Below are 18859 nucleotides of genomic sequence, written 5' to 3' on the forward strand. Positions count from 1 at the left end.
GTAAAGTTTGATACACAGTCCAGTTTAACAAGCCTTAAGCTTGTGTAAAAAAACAACTTAAAATTTCAGCAAATAGGAAACCACTATCATGGGAATAGGTAGAGCCAGACTAAGCTTTGAAGAGCGTACATTGCACATTATAACAGAGTCAGTGGAGGGGGTCCATGGATCCTCCAGATGTTTCAGCTCATCCTCTTGGCAAGGGATGGACTGACAGCTGCTAAACCCAGGGGGAATTAACCCCTGCAGGCGAGAGAGAGAGAGAGAGAGAGAGAGAGAGAGAGAGAGAGAGAGTGAGAGAGAGAGAGAGATAGAGAGAGGAAGAGTGAGAGGAAGAGAGATAAGAAGAGAGAGAGAGAGAGAGAAGAGAGAGAGAGAGAGAGAGAGAGAGAGAGAGAGAGAAGTGAGAGAGAGAGAGAGAGAGAGAGAGAAGAGAGAGAGGAAGAGAGAGAGAAGAGAGAGAGGAGAGAGAGAGAGAAGAGAGAGAGAGAGAGAGAGACTAGTGAAATAGGTGGGGATAGACAGATCAAATAAGAACAATAAAACACAGAGTACGGCTTTAGGGGCTTAAAGCAGCTTCAGCCCAATTCAACAAGACTCAGCAGCAATCTTTTTATGTCCTACAGATCATTGTAGACATACCATAATACTAATCTTAAACGTGTATTACGACCATACCATAATATTAATTGATATGCACTGTGAGTGCAGGACTTAGTGTTGGATAAAAGTTTAAGACTAGGAACATTAATTCATAACATAACATGAATCAATCAGAACTTAACAACATTACCTATACTGTTGTATGACATCACATTCATTACTTAAAAACATTACACCACATTCATAGCATCAGCAACATGACAAATATAACAACAACATAACATGGCATCACATTCATAAAATAATGCATCATAACATCATATTCATAACAACATGACAGCCTAACATGACATAGCATTCATTAAATTACAACACATCTATACCAAAACATAATCACGTTCATAACGAACACCACATGCCTGTAATTAATTCAGACAAAGGAGGGCTTTATACAGATGATTATCAAATAATTATATGTTGCCAATGAATGCTAATATAATAACATATATTCTTCGTCATAATCAGGCTTGTTTGGTGTGTGTGTGTGTGTGTGTGTGTGTGTGTGTGTGTGTGTATATTCTATACAGCCAGAGGCACTTCAAGGAGCCTGACATTTGTATTGACTGTGGGATGAGGACATTTCACGGGTGCATTAGGAGGGTTTGATGAGCACTTATTCTGACACTGTGCGTTTCTTTGGATCAAACTATGACCAATTCTTTTTTTAAATAATCTGACTGGCAGCTTAATTTTTTCCTTTTTTATATCAAGATGTGGGAGGTTGGATTGATTCTCTCTCTCTCTCTCTCTCTCTCTCTCTCTCTCTCTCTCTCTCTCTCTCTCTCTCTCTCTCTCTCTCTCTCTCTCTCTCTCTCAAGAATTAATTGTACTGCCCCCTAGTGTTCACCAAGTTAAATGTGTTTACATTTGACAAGACAAAATCTCCATATTCACCTGCCAACCAAACACCACGGTTCTATCAGTGGGGATTGGAGGGTCCTTGATACCGTTTCAAAACATATATGAGCAGTCAGTAAAAGACAAAGGGTGGACTTCCTCATTTCCAACCCCGCCTAGAGACCACCACTTGTGACACAAGTGGGATGTCACAATCGGTATGATGGTGGGATTATTAACTCCCCTTTGTAAGGGAGGGGACAAGTGGATCGATTTTGAAATTGCTTGTAATGAACAATCACCTTAACTCCTGGGGGGTAAAACAGGGGTCTTTTAAACAAGAAATTAAATATCTGCTCAGGATGGATTGTCCTGTCATGAGCCTTAAAGAGAGGCTGGCAGTTTTCCCAGAGACACAAGTCACGACACGGGCCTATCTTATTAATATAGTACCTTCATCATAATCACAATCTCCAGGGACGGTAAAGGCCAGCCACCAGTTCACCCGGCGGAGGGTCTGTCCAGGTGAGTCAACCGGGCTGCCGCTCCGCCGTAGGAGGGGGCCGCCTGGTGGGTAATTGGTTCTGGATGTCTTGGGGGTTGAAGCCGACAGAATGACTCATTAGCAAACAGGCTGCATAAGATTCGGTAATTAGTGAATACTTACCGTCGTGTGAACCCGCCGTCTCGTACAAAAGAAATGCTAACACGCACACACGCAAGTATGGCTGTTTTTTGTCCTCGTGGACTGTCCTTGTGCGTGACAAGGCGCTATATAAAGCTCTTCACACACTTAAAAAGGGACCCACTCAAAGTACTTTCAACCCACAATTTACTCCTTGACAGTGAGGAGTACACTTCATTGTACACTTGCAGACAAATAATTCACAATTAGTCATTTCGCAGATGCTTTTATCCGACTCACAGCAGAACATGAGTGCAATGCAATCTGACATTTCCTGTTTATCCTTTCATAGGTCTGTTTAAAGCAAGGGTGTCAAACTCATTTTCACCCTGGGCCACATTAGCATTATGGTTGCCCTCAAAAGGCCGTTTGTAACTAAGACTACATAAATATAACTATAAACATATTGTTAAAAAACTATCTGCATTCGAAGTGTACAAATATTGTAAACATACATTTTAAAATATATGCAGGGTTTTCCTTTACTTTTTATGAAAAGAGCAATTTCTTCCCTAAGCTCTAAAACTGGGACCACACTCATACTCAGCCACCTTACTTCTGTATGGTAAGGTACATATCCATGCTCGGAGCCCACCTCCTTCAAAAACAGCTGGAACTGGCGGTGTTCCAGGCCAAAAGCCTGTTTGTTTTGATGACTAGTCTAATATCATCCAGTTCGAGAACTTTTTCACACAGAGCTTCTTGCTGGATAATGCAATCTGGATCTGGTCTGGGCACACCTCCTACGCACTGGGCACACCACCTTTATTTTTTGCAGGCTTCATTTAGCATACTTTGCTCTGTGTTTGGTGTCAAAAGGCAAAGATTAATTGTATTCCGTTATCGTAGCAAAGAAGACATTTTTTTCCCCTTGAGGCATAAAAATGTATTCGCTTTTTTCATAAAATTGGGATTATTTGCAGATTTAGATTAAGATTGAGGGCATTTAGTAAACTGTTCTAGATAAACGCCGATTTGGAAACACTACAACCATTGATAGGATGCTGTAATATTGTGGGTTACATTGTGGGAGATGCATTTAAAAAGAAATGTATATATATATATATATATATATATATACACACACACGTTTTTGAGTATGCATTTGAAGCTCTTGCGGGCAACATAAAATGAGGTAGCAGGCCGGATCCGGCCCACGGGCCTTGTGTTTGACACATCTGGTTTAAAGGAACCTGGGTTTCAGCTCCACCCCCCAGGAGGCGGAGCCTAACCCAACCATCGCAACAGACGGCGGTTGAACAAACAAGAGTGAGCCAAACCAGGTGGAAGAAAGATGGTCTTGATTTAAGTAGAATTATCGATAGTTGATTTGAACAGCATTTTAACATCATGGCACATCTATAAAGCATGTTAGGGTGGACACACAGACGTTGAATATGACATGAGTATTTACATACAAATTTGCAGAATGAGCAAATTCAAAACAAATCAAATGATACCTACGTCCACCACCCTATTTATCATTATATACAATTTCAGCAGAGAATACAAATCAATTCTTTCCCATATTAGAACATAAATTGCCTTCATGTATTTAGTAGTAGGGCACCATGGGAAACCACAACTCTTTAAAAAGGTACAGATGACAGAGAGAGAGTTTTAGGTGTGGGCCGTACCGTGTTAACTACTCCATTTCAAAGTGCAAACCTTGTGTATTTTTCATTTTTTAAATCACAGTGGTGGTAGAAACAGGAAACAAAGATAAATCTAGACTTTAAGTCTCAAGATATCACATTCACTCAACGCACTGAAAAGAAAAAGGCCTGTCTCCGCCCATCCACACATCATCTGGTAATATATTATTACATTAGTTACTTTTGATTAAATTACCAAGTCATTGCAATGTCTCAAGCATTTCTCCTCGGAAATAGTCACACCATAAAATGAATAAACATAATCCAGAATATCAGACAATGGATTAAAGCCACATTGCATTGGAAAACACATAACAAAAAACCCTTAACGACAACAGAAAATTACAATTTGTAAAAAAGGCTTTGTCTCGTTTGGCTTGGTTTCCCTTTCAAGTCTCCATGATGAAATCCATGTTGTTACACTTAATCCACACACAAAGCCTCTATCCCTTGTGGGTTTAGATTAATGGACGCTTAACTTTGTCCTGTTATCGAAGACGTATTCTGAAATAAAATTAAAAAACGCGGCCTGGTTTGAACATTCATCGATTTAAATCAGTCAAGTAAAAACCAAAATGCAAAGAATATTTACTATGTAAAACGTGATTTACTCTTTGATGCAAATCGACTTCAAGAGATTTCATTTATAGGTTGGTGACTGAGCATTGAACCTGGTTCCGTTTGGCTGGAGATCAACCCCCTCACCGCTAGGTTTTATCTGTGTTCTTCACCGCGGATTGAGCGTTCTCTGTCTGTTCAGGCACTTTGCTCTTTTAGTCGGGAACCCATGGCTAATAAATGCTCAGACATTGCTCTTTATATATGTGCAACTGTTATCTGTGGCGCACACATTAAGTTTTCATTCAGTCTCACTCGAATCATCAAAGCTAATGAGGATGCTATGCTAATCGAGTCCTGAGGGTTCAGGAGAGAAGAGTTCGTATTGCAAAGCATTTCCAGTGAAAGACAAGTTACTTTTTCTACTGAAAACATTTCCCACCTAAAGTCTGTTCATTGCATCAGAACAGGGTTTCCGTGGCAACACTGCTTTCTGTCAGCAGCTGCCCAACAAGTAACTCAGCGTGGGCAATCAAACTAATGTCCAAAACAATAAGTCAATGAATCAGAAAAAACGAAAATTCTGCTAGTATATTCATAAATTATACAATTTAGTTGCTTCCATTGGTTTAAAATAATACATTTCCCTTGCTGCTTGTCAGAAAAAACTAATTCAATGTTTTCACATAACTTTGGGCTCTGGCCACTCGTGATAGGCACTTGCCATTCTTTATGGGCTTGTTTCTTGGCAAAATGACTTAAACATGCAAATGCAAACAATAAATAAATGAATGCAGCTCCCCGAAAAAGACAACAACCCCAGTTTGGCTAAAGAGACCAGCTCCATGTTGAATTCCCTTCTGTTGGGAGAAATAAATCCTTCAAAATAAGAGCCTGTCATTCTGAGACGAACATAGTTTCCCTGCTTTAACATGTCACCCCTCCACCCCCGATCCATTCTCCAAGTGAGGGGACTTTAACTTTGAAGAGTTTTTTGTTCCACACCTCCCCTAGGTAGTGCCTCTGTTGGGGGATGGGGGGGGTTACTTGGGTGGCGCGGGCCAGATAGGGAGCGGGTGGGCCTCGGTGTTGAACACAAACTTGTCCAGGCTGAGGAGCTCCGTGTCGTTGGAGAAGAGCAGGTAGAGATACTTCAGGGTCTCCCCCAGGAAGAAGCTCTCCATCTTGTCCCGGGGACCCGGGTTCACGGGGTCGCGGACGTTGTTGATGGAGGTGTAGCCGCCAGTCGCCACCTTGGGGGGAAGAGGAGGAGGAGGAGGAAGAGGAGGAGGAAAGGCAAAAGGTTAGTAATGAACACAACCCAGCTGGGAACAATAATTGATTTAGTTGTTTATCCGGTGTTAAGCTTGTCCTCAATAGTTCTCCCATAATTAATTCCATCGACACGTTCCACACATTACAGACCAATTAATACCCGTTATTGAAGATCGAAAAATGAAAGAATTGGGTTTCATGGGGATAAGCTTTTCCGTAAATTGCCCTCATTATTAATAACAGGAACTCAACGGTTTGACTAATTATCGCCATGCAGTCACGTGCTTTGAAACAATACATTTATGTTTCCCTACAGGTGAAGAGAAAGGAGGAGAGGGGCTGGTTACCTTGGTGTACTTGTTGAAGCTCTGCAGGATGTGCCAGCCCCAGTCCTGGTACTTGGGGTCCTTGGTGAAGCGGTAGAGGTAGAATAAGCTCTCCACCGTCTCTGGTCTCAGCAGATTGTGCCTGTCTGGAGTCTGGACACACAAACACTGGTCCATCAATACCAAAAACACTGGTCCATTGATATCACACACTGGTCCATCAATACCGTACACTGGTCCATCAATACCACACACTGGTCCATCAATACCGTACACTGGTCCATCAATACCACACACTGGTCCATCAATACCGTACACTGGTCCATCAATACCACACACTGGTCCATCAATACCGTACACTGGTCCATCAATACCGTACACTGGTCCATCAATACCACACACTGGTCCATCAATACCGTACACTGGTCCATCAATACCATACACTGGTCCATCAGTACCATACACTGGTCCATCAATACCACACACTGGTCCATCAATACCGTACACTGGTCCATCAATACCACACACTGGTCCATCAATACCATACACTGGTCCATCAATACCGCACACTGGTCCATCAATACCACACACTGGTCCATCAATACCGTACACTGGTCCATCAATACCACACACTGGTCCATCAATACCACACACTGGTCCATCAATACCATACACTGGTCCATCGATACCACACACTGGTCCATCAGTGCCGTACACTGGTCCATCAATACCACACACTGGTCCATCAATACCGTACACTGGTCCATCAATACCACACACTGGTCCATCAATACCACACACTGGTCCATCAGTACCACACACTGGTCCATCAATACCAGAGAGTGAGTGAGTGAACAAGTGAGTGAGTGTTATTGGTTTTGAGAGAGCAAGAGAGACAGAACGAGAAAGATAGGAAGCGAAAGGAAGGGAGAGAGTGTGAGAAACAGAAAGGAAGGGAGAGAGAGCATATAAATGTGAAAAGGTCTGGAAAGACGGACATTTCCCTTTGTCTTGTTGACCTTTGTCTTGGACTTCCAGACATTCGATTAAAGTACCAAGCTGACCTCTTGGTATCGACTAAATATCCACTACAGAAGACGTTGTGTCTGCAAACACAGACATATTAATTACTTAAATACACAAAGCGTTCATTTGTTAAATACACTAAGGATTAATTTGGTGAAGATAACAAGAAACACGACAGCCATCTTCAAGGTCGATAGAAAAACTCCAGAAAGTAATGATAACAAAAGAACAATCAAAAATACATAGGAGGCGAACAGTTAGTTCAGTGCAGCTATTCCATTTTTTTGTTATTGAATTTGTGTATAATATTTGCACTTATAACTAATTTAACTACTTACAAACCTCTTCTCCGGCTCAAAGTGGGGTACTAGAGCCCACTTTATCGAGGCCCCTCACCTTGACGTCGATGTCCCGGCCGTCGGTGGCGGGGGGGAGGTTGAACTGGGCGATCTCTGGGCTGAGGCCGGTCTCCATCTGGACGTACATCTGGTGGCACGTCTCCATCAGCTGCTGGGCCAGGTCCATGTGGTCCCCCGGGAGCCCGTGGTGGGCCCCCAGGGCAAGGGTGCCCGGGAGGAAGCACACCAGGTGGTCCTGGGAGGGGGGGCGCGGAGGCGGAGCAGAGAGAGGGAGGAACGGTTGGTTAGAATTTACATTTTCATTTGGTAAGAGTAATTATTAATTTAATAAGTCATTATTAGATTAGCTAGTTTCAAATTGTACTTTCTATAATTTTATTATAATATAATTATATTATATAATTATATTATATAATTATATCATTTTATTGTCATTAAATTCATTACAGCTATGAATCATTACTATAACCCTTGTTATTAATAGTCAAAATCCAGATGCACTGGGTTAACAAATAAAATAAACATTACAAAAATGGACCAGTTAGTCATGTACGTGGTGCACTGGGCTAGATGGTGATGGTAGTGAGTTGCTCATGGGCCAGGGTAACCATCTGGACACACATTGGCCAGCTCAGCATTTACAGGAGGATTGATTGCGGTTTCCGTAGCTACGTGCCGCAGCCTGAGCGCTCAACGACAGGGAGGCGGTGTGGTGGCTGGGTTTACCATCTTTGGGTTGAAGCGGTTGTGGGCCAGCTCTCCTACGAAGGTGAGCTGGCTGGGTCCAGACTGTCTGAGCAGGTGCTTCCTCACCCCCTCCAGAGCATGCAGGTAGTCCTCCAGCAGGCTGCAACACACACACACACACACACACACACACAATGAGATGCAATACTTCATGTGAAGCTAGAACATGGAGTACACACCTCTATATATGTTTACATCACCAGCCTGTTCATTCATAGATCAAGCATCATAGAAGAGAGACCGATAGAATTTACTATAGAATAATCTATATAAAGGATTGTATATAGATTGCGCAAGGCAACCAACATGGAATTGAACAGTGGTGCATTCATACATCTGAATAGGAGGCAAAATACATACATTATATCCAGGGTGCGATTTGTGAAAAAACCAGAGGGGGGGATAATTTTGAGAAACATTTTAAAATGTTTCAAAATGAAGACGGACCCTGTGTATTTTGGTTGTTAATTATTACGATGTAATGGTGAAAATACTTTGGGTGGGGGGGATAATTTTTATCCCCACCGAGGATAAAAATAATTCAGCAGAGGGTAGGACGTGTAAACCAGAGGGGGGGATAATCCCCACCATCCCCACCGGCAAATCGCACCCTGATTATATCCCATAGCGATCCTTAGCTTTATTAGCAACAATCCCACTCAAACAATAACCAATCCTTTTTTAATGGAAAAAGTGCTTGATAGGCCATTCATTGGCTTAATCAGTAATTGGTTAATTGGGGCTGATTCCTCCTGATTGCAGTCACCTGTCCTCGGTCTTGCCGCCCTGGATCCACTGTTTGAGCAGGTACTCGTAGTAGCTGTCGGTGCGCGCCCCCAGCGTGAACACCCCCTTGTGGGAGAAGTGTCCCGTGTTGGTGTTGATGAACATGGGCACCAGGCCGTCCTTCTTGCCCGCCAGGTTGTGCACCAGTCTGGTCACCTCGTTCACCGCGTTCTGGGGCGAGAGGAGGGAGAAAGACTGGTCTTTGACTGGCAGGTGTTCAGCATTGTACCAGGGAGTTAAACATGTTGACTTGTTTTGGAGATAGCTAGATGTCATCTGTTCGCCCATGGTTCCATGGATTCATCTTTGTTCATTCATGCACCTCCATCATCTAGCAATCCAATAAACCCAACCTTCCACTCTATTGACCAAATAGAGTCTATTGTCCAAATCCACCTATATTTATTACTCATCTATTGACCATTGATTTGACCCATCGATCCATCATCATCATCATCATCATCATCATCATCATCATAATAATAATGCATTTTATTTATGGGCGCCTTTCTTGACACTCAAGGTCACCTTACAAAATCCAACATTCATAAGAGCAGGCAAAAATTTTAAGGGTGAACACACAGGGGTCATTCTAGTCCCAAGAATGCAACTGACTTAAAGGGAGCAGGCTGTCTGAATAGATGTGTTCTCAGGTGAGATCTGAAGGTGACTCTGGACCTGGAGGGTTGGATGTCATGAGGCAGAGGTCCAGAGGAGGGGGGCTGAGCGACTGAATCATCCACTCATCCTCCATGGGGGTCCAGGGCAGGTCTAAGAGGGTACAGCCCTGGTACTGGGGTATAGGGGGGAAGTGACCTGGTACTGGGGTATAGGGGGGAAGTGACCTGGTACTGGGGTATAGGGGGGAAGTGACCTGGTACCGGGGGTCCTGGGTGGTTTAGGGGGTACTGACCTGGTACCGGGGGTCCTGGGTGGTTTAGGGGGTACTGACCTGGTACCGGGGGTCCTGGGTGGTTTAGGGGGTACTGACCTGGTACCGGGGGTCCTGGGTGGTTTAGGGGGTACTGACCTGGTACTGGGGGTTTAGGGGGTACTGACCTGGTACTGGGGGTCCTGGGTGGTTTAGGGGGTACTGACCTGGTACTGGGGGTTTAGGGGGTACTGACCTGGTACTGGGGGTTTAGGGGGTACTGACCTGGTACTGGGGGTTTAGGGGGTACTGACCTGGTACTGGGGGTTTAGGGGGTACTGACCTGGTACTGGGGGTCCTGGGTGGTTTAGGGGGTACTGACCTGGTACCGGGGGTCCTGGGTGGTTTAGGGGGTACTGACCTGGTACCGGGGGTCCTGGGTGGTTTAGGGGGTACTGACCTGGTACCGGGGGTCCTGGGTGGTTTAGGGGGTACTGACCTGGTACCGGGGGTCCTGGGTGGTTTAGGGGGTACTGACCTGGTACTGGGGGTCCTGGGTGGTTTAGGGGGTACTGACCTGGTACTGGGGGTCCTGGGTGAGGCGGCTGAGCTCTCTGAACTCCAGCTGGATGCTGGTCACCTCGGCCACCGTGCTGTCGGTGGTCCAGCGGGGCGGGTGGGCCGTGCCCTTCCCAATGTTGACGTCCGAGTAGGGGATCTTAGAGGGGGTGTTGAAGGCCGGCATCAGCCTGGACCCGATGTCGATCTGGAGAGGGCAGAGAGGGAGAGAGGAGCAGACATCAGGTCACCACATGGCTGTGGGTGGGGGACAGTCCACCGCTCCCCAAACGTTTCAGAGGCCCAGCTGTGGAGCTCTTCTGGCCCCAGAATGGAGCCAATATTTTGTTTACTAGAATAAGCAATGCAGTCTCAGTCTGCAGTCTATTATACGTTTTCCTCAAAGTATATTGTTCATCCATAAAGCCTTCCCCTTTTCAGGCTTCAAACACAAACCAATGATCAGAGGAGAGAGGGGTCACACCCCAAAGTTGGAAAACCCCGGGTCTAGTGGTTAGTTTGGCTCCCAGCTGAAAGGTGCTGGGTTCCATCCCTAATGTCATCAGGTGTGTGTCCCAGAGCCAGAGGCACCTGGTCCACACGGTCGCTCTTAATAGTCATATATTATATATATAGTAAAGTAAGAATATGCACAAATGTGCCCCACATTTCTCGTGTGTGGAAGTGTTCTCTACGGAGACTTGGTGACTCACAAAGAAGGTTTTGGAGTAAATTAACCATAAAAATAAATCTTAAAAGCTGTAAAAATTCCATTACTCATGCTGTCGTCAAGCTACGGTAATTCTATTTTTTTTCCCCCCGATTATTCGAATCCATTCCATTAGCTGTTGTCATGGATACCGATCGGCAAAAAGGGTATGAGGTGCCCAGAGGGCGAGAATGAGAGAGAGAGGGCGGGCGAGAGAGAGAGAGCGAGGACGACAGAGAGACAGAGTGCGACAGAGGCGATAGAGACATGAGCGTAGCCAGGAAGAGAGTGTCACAGAGAGATACGGAGCAGATGTCCATGCAGAAAGAGACAGACAGCGACCGGGAGAAGAGGGCGCCACAGAGAGCGTGAGAGAGAGAGAGAGAGAGACCGAGAGAGACCGAGAGAGACCGAGAGAGTGGGCAGAACAAATGTGAGTGAGTCAGTGACTTTGAAAGTGAGAAAGAGCCAGAAAGCGAGGAGAGAGGGCGAGGGACTCAGAGTGAGACGCCAGAGGGACATGAGGTTGACAGAGATAGAGCCACAGAGGGGGGGGGGGGCTCACAGCTTTCTCCAGGAAGAGCTGGTCGGCGGTCAGGTGGTAGGTGCTCAGCAGCCCGCCCAGCACCCGGATGGTGCTCTCGAACAGGTTCACGTCCACGTTCCTGGAGAAGGACAGGTCCTTCTCCACCCAGCCCCGGGCCTCCGAGAACTCTGCAGGGGGAGAGGGGGACGGGGGGGGGAGAGAGCAGGGGGGAGGGAGGGTGTAGGGAGAGGGGGACGGGGGGGAGACAGAGACCCAGGTGGGAGGGAGGGTGTAGGGAGAGGGGGGCGAGGGGGAGACAGAGACCCAGGGGGGAGGGAGGGTGTAGGGAGAGGGGGACGGGGGGGAGACAGAGACCCAGGGGGGAGGGAGGGTGTAAGGAGAGGGGGACGGGGGGGAGACAGAGACCCAGGGGGGAGGGAGGGTGTAGGGAGAGGGGGGCGGGGGGGGAGACAGAGACCCAGGGAGAGGTGAGTGTAGGGAGAGGGGAGTGGGGGGGGGGGGACAGAGAGCAAGAGAGAGGGGGAGAGGCGCAGTAGGTAGAGTGGGACAGCGGAAAAGAGGTATAAGGAGAGAGCCACATGGAGAGAGACAGGAGAGTGCAGTATTGAGACAGGGAGGGGGAGGGAGGGAGGGGAGAGAGAAAACAAAACAAACCATGATTAAAATAAGCAGTCGAAGAAATCTGAGTGGCCTTTATGCTGGCAGCTCCTATTAAGATGAATACACAATCTGCTCTCAGAGAAGAAGCAGTGGGAGGTGGTACGTGCGCGCGAGAGAGACATAGAGAGAGCGTGCAGAGCTAGAGCCAGAGTGAAAGGCCCAGCAGAGAGAAGCAGGAGTGTGTGAAAGCGAGGTTTGAAGAACAGAACCCGATTTCTTTAACGTCTGTAATATCGTGCAATCTTAAGCTACGGTGTATGTTTATTTTTAATATTTTGTGCATATATTGCTACTGCTTATGTGTTTGTCTTAATTTCTTCAATTTTGTGTCGAGCATTGCTCGGGATAACCAATGCTCTGATGGTAAAATAACGACTTCTACGTTGAAAACAGTAACAGTCTCTCCAGCATACAAAGGAGGAGGCCCAGCCCCGGAGCTTCCTTCAGGTCCACGTGGTTTTTACTTTGACAGTTAGAAGGCCCAGCGACCGTACCCTCCTTCAGGCCCAGGATCCACATGGTGTCCAGGGCGTCCACCAGGGTGAGGCCCAGACCGAACCACTCGGCGAAGGTCTTGGAGACAGGCTTCAGCTCATCGTGGCCCCAGGCGTAGCTCTTATAGCCCAGCCAGGCGTGGCGGAAGGCCTGGCGCACGGCCTCCGGGCGGTCCACCACCTCCTGAACGGCCGCGGGGGACACTGAGAGAGGACGCACAAGGGGGGAGAGGAGAGGGGACGCACAGAGAGGGAGGGGAGGAGGAGAGGGGACGCACAGAGAGGGAGGGGAGGAGGAGAGGGGACGCACAGAGGGGGGGGGGGAGGAGAGGGGACGGACAGAGAGGGAGGGAGGGGGGAGAGGGGACGCACAGAGAGGGAGGGGGGAGGGGAGGAGGAACCAGAGGAATGGAAGAGTCACGGTCCACAAGGGTTCACATCCAAAGGAGTATCACATGTTGGTAGGTTTTTTTATAAACTTCACCAATTGTTGATTGTAGTCCAAACCTTTAGGATATCTTTAGTAAACCTGGCTTTCCCTGTTAGAGCGAGAGAGCGCTGTCAGAGCGAGTTAAACAAAGTTAGCGAGAGTCAAAGTCAGTTTGATTGTTTCAACGTGAGTGAGTGAGGCAAAGAAAGTAAGAGAGTCAGAGAGAGTCAAGTTAAGAAAAAATGAGTTAAGCAAGTTTGAAGAGTCAGAGTCAGGTAGATAGAGCCAAAGTGAGTTAAAGTAATTTAGGTATAGTCAGAGTGAGTCACAGCGAGTCAGAGAGGGAGTCGAGGGGAGTTAGCGTGGGTTAGAGCCGGCAAAGAGAAGAGGGGAGTGGTAGAAGAGTGCTGTGAGCCCGGCGTGCTACAGACCTGCGGTGCCGGGGGCGGGAACAGCAGCAGCGACATCACTTCCTGCCAGGGCAGCCCCTCCCTCTTGTCTCGCTCCAGCCGAGGGGAGGGGCTCCGTCCCCTGGCCCGCCTCGATCATGGCCCCCCGCCAGCTGCAGGGGACACGCACACACACACACATAACACACACAGTTTAAGTTTGACTTTCACTTCATCATTTTGCTGAGGTGTGAGGTTTCCTGCGGCGTGAAGGTTATGTCTGGGGATGCGTGAACCAGTGAATTAAATGTAATATAAACAGGGAACGTACTGGACTTTGTAATTTGCCTTTTTCGATTTTGTTTTCATTTAAAGTTGGACCTTGCTGCTTTTCGGTATAAATCAAGGTTATAGTGGTGTGCAAATAACATTTAAAGTCACAGATCCCGAGTCTAGATTTCTGTCTTTTTGGTAGGTTTGTTCTCCGTGTTTCCGTGTGCACAGAACGTTATTAATCCCCCAGAGGGGACATCTCCTTGGTACAACAGCCAAGCAGCAGCAGACAACACAGGATAAGATACAATACAATAAAAATGCAAAGTGCTAATGAAAACAAAAATAGATGCTAAAGTGAACATGAACAATCAGAACAAACGGGGCGATTAACGTTATAAAAAAATATAAGTTATAAAGTGGCCCAGCACCAGAACTTAAAAGTATATTAAAGTGTATAAATACAAATGTCAACAAAGAGACATACACATATATGCATATGTGTATTCGCGGGAGTGAGTGAGTGAGTGAGTACCTGACAATCTTCTTCTCTTTCTCCTGCTCCTCCTCTTCATCGGCGCGGTCTGCCAGTTGCTCCGGCTGATCCCTCCTCGGCGGCCAATCAGAAGCGTTGTTCCAGCGCTGAAAGCCCGGCGGTCCACGCTTGCTCACTAGCGGACGCTTCTGCCAGCCGATCGATAACTGAGTTAATGCACGCGGGCGGGATGGGGGAGCGGCTCGAGGATTACACTGCCCGCCAAAAGCTCATTATTTTCCAGCAATGCGTTTGGCGATTCAACAGCTCCTTTTGTTCATAAATCTATTTTTGTACAGTGGTTCATACAAGACTGCATTATTCGGGTCACAACCATTGTTAAATGTGAAATATTAAATATAATATAAAGGCTGAACAATGAACGACCCATTTTTTCTTTTTTTCTTCATCATAGTTGAAGTGGAAATAGTTTCCACTTCAATTATTCACTATAACGCTTCAGATGACCCCCGTAATGTAGAACCCCTCCAGCAGCCACAGCAGCTCCTACCCACCTTAACAGGAGCCTTCTTGGGGACGGGACCTTGGGGTCCCTGGGGCCTTTCGACGACCTGCGGTAGAAGTCCTGGGAGGGCTGCAGGAGGGCCCACCTCTGGACCCTTGTTGAAGCCAGGGACTTTCCTGATGGCTGGGTCCGCCACGGGCCTCACCCCCGGGGGCTCGGCCTCTGGCTCCCGCTCCCCCGCCTCCAGCCATTCCTCCCTGTCTGACGGTACTGGACAGACAGACAAGTTAATTATTTGACACTAAAATAAAACAGCTTATGTTTGTGGGTGTGTGTGTCTGGATTTCTGTATGTATGTATGCATGTATGCGTGTATGTGTGTTGTGTGTTGTGTGTTGTGTGTGTGTGTGTGTGTGTGTGTGTGTGTGTGTACTGACCGGGCCATTCCTGGTTGAGGCTGGGGTAGGACAGCAGACCCAGAATGAGCATCAGAGCCAGCAGGAAGAAGATCACACTCCGCTGGAGGCGAGACAACTGTTTCCACTTCTACACACACACACACACACACACACACACACACACCATTACATAAAAGTGTAATCATTAAATTAAACTGACTCTTTCATCATGCCCAAATTTGGTACATTAAACAGACATTTAAGCCACAATGAAAAGTGACACCCACAGTGATACATGGCATTAAGGAGCAGCTAGATGTAAGGGCATCTTTCTCTAGGATGCCTACAGGTTAGACTGCGGACAAAGGGGGATCAAACCCAGTCATTTTTGGCTGAACACCATAGCCACTGCCATTGTTATCTACTAAAAACAAACATATTCATATTTAAACTCTGTTTTGTGTAAATGCAAGGAAAGGGCAACTTGTCCAGTATCCTGAAGTCTAATCTATTGAACGTCTCAAATTCTTAAATATCAGCTACAACACCAGTTGCACACATATTTTGGACCAAAAACACAATTATATTATATTACAACTATAAGCTGAACATTGTGAGGGAAGAGGAAACCCTGAGTGAACCGGTAGGACATGTCTGGTTACAGATCACATTACCTCCATCTGGAAGGAAGAACCCAATCTCAGCTCAGCTCAGTGATGAGCTTTCAGGAGTCTTTAAAGGTAGTATGACACTAGGACACTTCACACCGACGGACCCCATGAGGATAGCGTGTTCATTGGCACAGCCTGAGACTGCTAAAGGGGTATTTTTCGTCTTGCCGGTATGTGTGAGCGTACAGAGGACACAACGGCCATTATGACATGCCGATAACCGTGTGCAGAGAAATTGGATTCTAATTGGATAAGCCAACATGCCCCGGGAAAGACACACACACACACACACACACACACACACATGGATTAGTCATACAAGCAGCATGCAATGTGACCCCACTGATAACAGCGACAAAGGTGTTAATTGTCCCCGGACACAGATAAATCACGGACGTGTGTCTCCGTGTTAGACCATGGGGCTGGAGGGAAGCGTGCGTGCACAGGGAAATAAGGAGATTAAAATGGGTTTTAATTTGGTTCTGTGATGCTTTAACACTGCTCCCAAACGCCTGCCACTACACACCTCGATCTTACGTGGATGTGTGCATGACCAATGCACACATCGGTCATGCACATTCTATAACCAAGGCGATACAGATTTGTAAATGAACAGAGGAGCTGAACTTATTTACCTGAGGTCTGATCATTTCTATTGCTTGGTCACTTTACCCTCAAGGAGACGAGCAGTAGCAGTAAGCAGTCGAGCAGGAGGAAAGGAGCAAGTGTGGTATTGAGACAGTCTAGCTGCTTCGGCTTATTAAAAAGGTTGATGTCCAGGCCAAGCACAACCTTCACACGTGTTTTATGAGCGCATGTCTAGCATTCAGGAAATGTAACCTTGCTTCGTTGTCTGCTTAAAGCCCATTTTCTAGCCTGATAAATATTGGAAAGGTGGGTAAAATGGTGATCAAGGTGAACATCTCAAAACATATTGGAAGCCTAGCCCAACTCTAATAGCAGTTCCATTAGAAATTCAGTGTACACTTGGATATAGCTTACCCTCCAACAAGACTGTCTGCGGTGCTTCCCATTGTTGTAGGAGTCAGACAGGGTCAGAGAGATGAAGTCCTTCCTGGAGGAGGGGTACATCTCTGAGGTGGGGGGCGCTCAGACGTCATACATACTGAAAAAAAATAAAAAATCCACAGACTTTAGAGTCGTGTGTCTCTAGGCGTTTACAACTTGAGTCAATGTGTTCAAACGACAACATTGAATCACTATTCGTTCAGCTTTCGATTCTCGCCAGGGGATGATAACTACTGAACATAATCAAAGTATATTGACGTATAGACCTCGTAAGTAGAGGACTATGATTTATGCCACTAAAGTATGGAGAATTCTGTCCCCAAGCATTGAACACAACCCTGGGTTATTGAGTTGATTTCACGTTGTACCTTGACATGTTGTTATCAATGAATAGCTGTATCGTAATAATTGTTGCAAGATTTAACAATATAGCATTATTGAGAAACCATGTCATTAATGCACGGTCCAGCAATTAAAGAAAACAGTTTTCGTATCAACATTGTATAGCCTACTCTACTATGACTGCTGTAGAACGCCATCTTTAAAGGGCTGATTTATAAATAAATACGACTCAATAACAATGCAGTATGAAAACAGGACTCACTGCTAGTAACGTTAACTGTTGTGGCAATGTCTTAGGGCACTTCCTTTACACTCATTAAATCAAGCACCAGAGCGACAAGGAGGTCCGTTTTAGACTAGAATAAGAGTAAAGAGAAAATGAATATCCAGCAACGTAACATCTGTCAGTGACTAAGTGATGGTGTCTCTGTGTGATCCCTCACCTTTCAGTCCCTGTCGTTTCCTTCATGATATCGAGAACCAGCAGCTCGTCAGCTGTTAGCAGCAGCCAGTTAGCATTCCCTAACGCAGACCCCCTCCTCAGTCATGGGGAGAACCAACATGGAGACTGAGCGCCGGTCTTTCCTGGGGTAGCGATGTAACTTCAGCTGTAACACTTCTTAATCAAGGCTTTGAATGGTAAATAAAGTCTTCCGCGAATGAAAGATGAGCAGCACTGAACAGGAAGTGACAGCTCGCTAGTAAAGGCTCGACGCGTCACGTGATCTAACCACGTGTTCAATGTTTTCTATGAAGCATGGATGAGAACATAGGCCTATATTATACTTATAATAGAATAAATACTATTCTATCAAGTCATACGTACAATATTAAATCAAGAAAGCATGATAGAGATCGAAATGTTTTTATTCAACCGTATAGTTCTTTTTTTGTTTTTAATGACAAGACAAATGTCCAGCATGAATTCACTTCACTATGATTTATACAAACAGGGTCAGTATTAAGTACCAATGATCAGTCTCAGCCAGCTAAGGCAATCATATGCTGATATAAAAATACAATACAAAGAATAAATGAAGAACCAACTATTTAAAACTTTGAAGGCTTTTGTAGCACCATGGCAGCAGAGGTGTGTAACGAACAGAATTGCCGAGCCTGTCTTGTTCAAACAGCCATTTGCAACAATTTAAACAAAACATGCTTCAGTATTCAGATGGGAGATGGAGGAAGACGACTTGTGTGCTCAACTATTTTTGTAATTTATCCAAAATAATTTTTGTATGGAAGGATAAAAACTGTAAACCTCTTCTGCTTCCTTCCTCGGACCATCTCTGCTGCCTTGTCCTCTGGAGTCTGTGCAGTTAACTGAGCTGACCAATCAGAAACAGGACCTAGTTCTGCTTATAATAATGTTATAATAATCTTGATGTTGATGATCATTCAGGAGGAACAGGTGTGACTTTTACTCTCCACTACAATTCCTTTCAACATCTCCACCTTCAGTGAGATCCTAAATTGGAGGTTCCACCCAGATGTTTGATACGATCGATACGCCTACCAGTTTATCACCGGTACAACAGCACCCTTTAAAGTGTTTGCACTCAGCGAA

General features: G+C 45.8%; 1 protein-coding gene across 2 annotated transcripts; it reads right to left on the bottom strand.

Moving 5' to 3' along the window:
* Positions 1-3469: 3469 nt before the first annotated feature.
* Positions 3470-17961, bottom strand: man1b1a (mannosidase, alpha, class 1B, member 1a). Of its 2 annotated transcripts, none has more exons than XM_079755595.1 (14): positions 17733-17961; positions 16921-17044; positions 15287-15392; positions 14899-15119; positions 14384-14532; positions 13618-13748; positions 12757-12960; positions 11621-11769; positions 10366-10554; positions 8898-9088; positions 8111-8231; positions 7422-7619; positions 6021-6152; positions 3470-5651 (listed from the first exon to the last, which is right to left on the bottom strand). In XM_079755595.1, the coding sequence occupies exons 2-14, from the start codon at positions 17008-17010 to the stop codon at positions 5442-5444; spliced, it is 2091 nt and encodes a 696-aa protein (XP_079611721.1). In that variant the 5' UTR covers positions 17011-17044; positions 17733-17961; the 3' UTR covers positions 3470-5441. The 2 variants fall into 2 exon arrangements, with proteins under 2 accessions (XP_079611721.1, XP_079611720.1); XM_079755594.1 differs by having other exon boundaries at positions 15287-15395.
* Between the last annotated feature and the right edge of the window lie 898 nt (positions 17962-18859).

The sequence above is a fragment of the Pollachius pollachius genome, assembly GCF_949987615.1.
Source record: "Pollachius pollachius genome assembly, chromosome: 18".
NCBI classification, from domain to species: domain Eukaryota; kingdom Metazoa; phylum Chordata; class Actinopteri; order Gadiformes; family Gadidae; genus Pollachius; species Pollachius pollachius.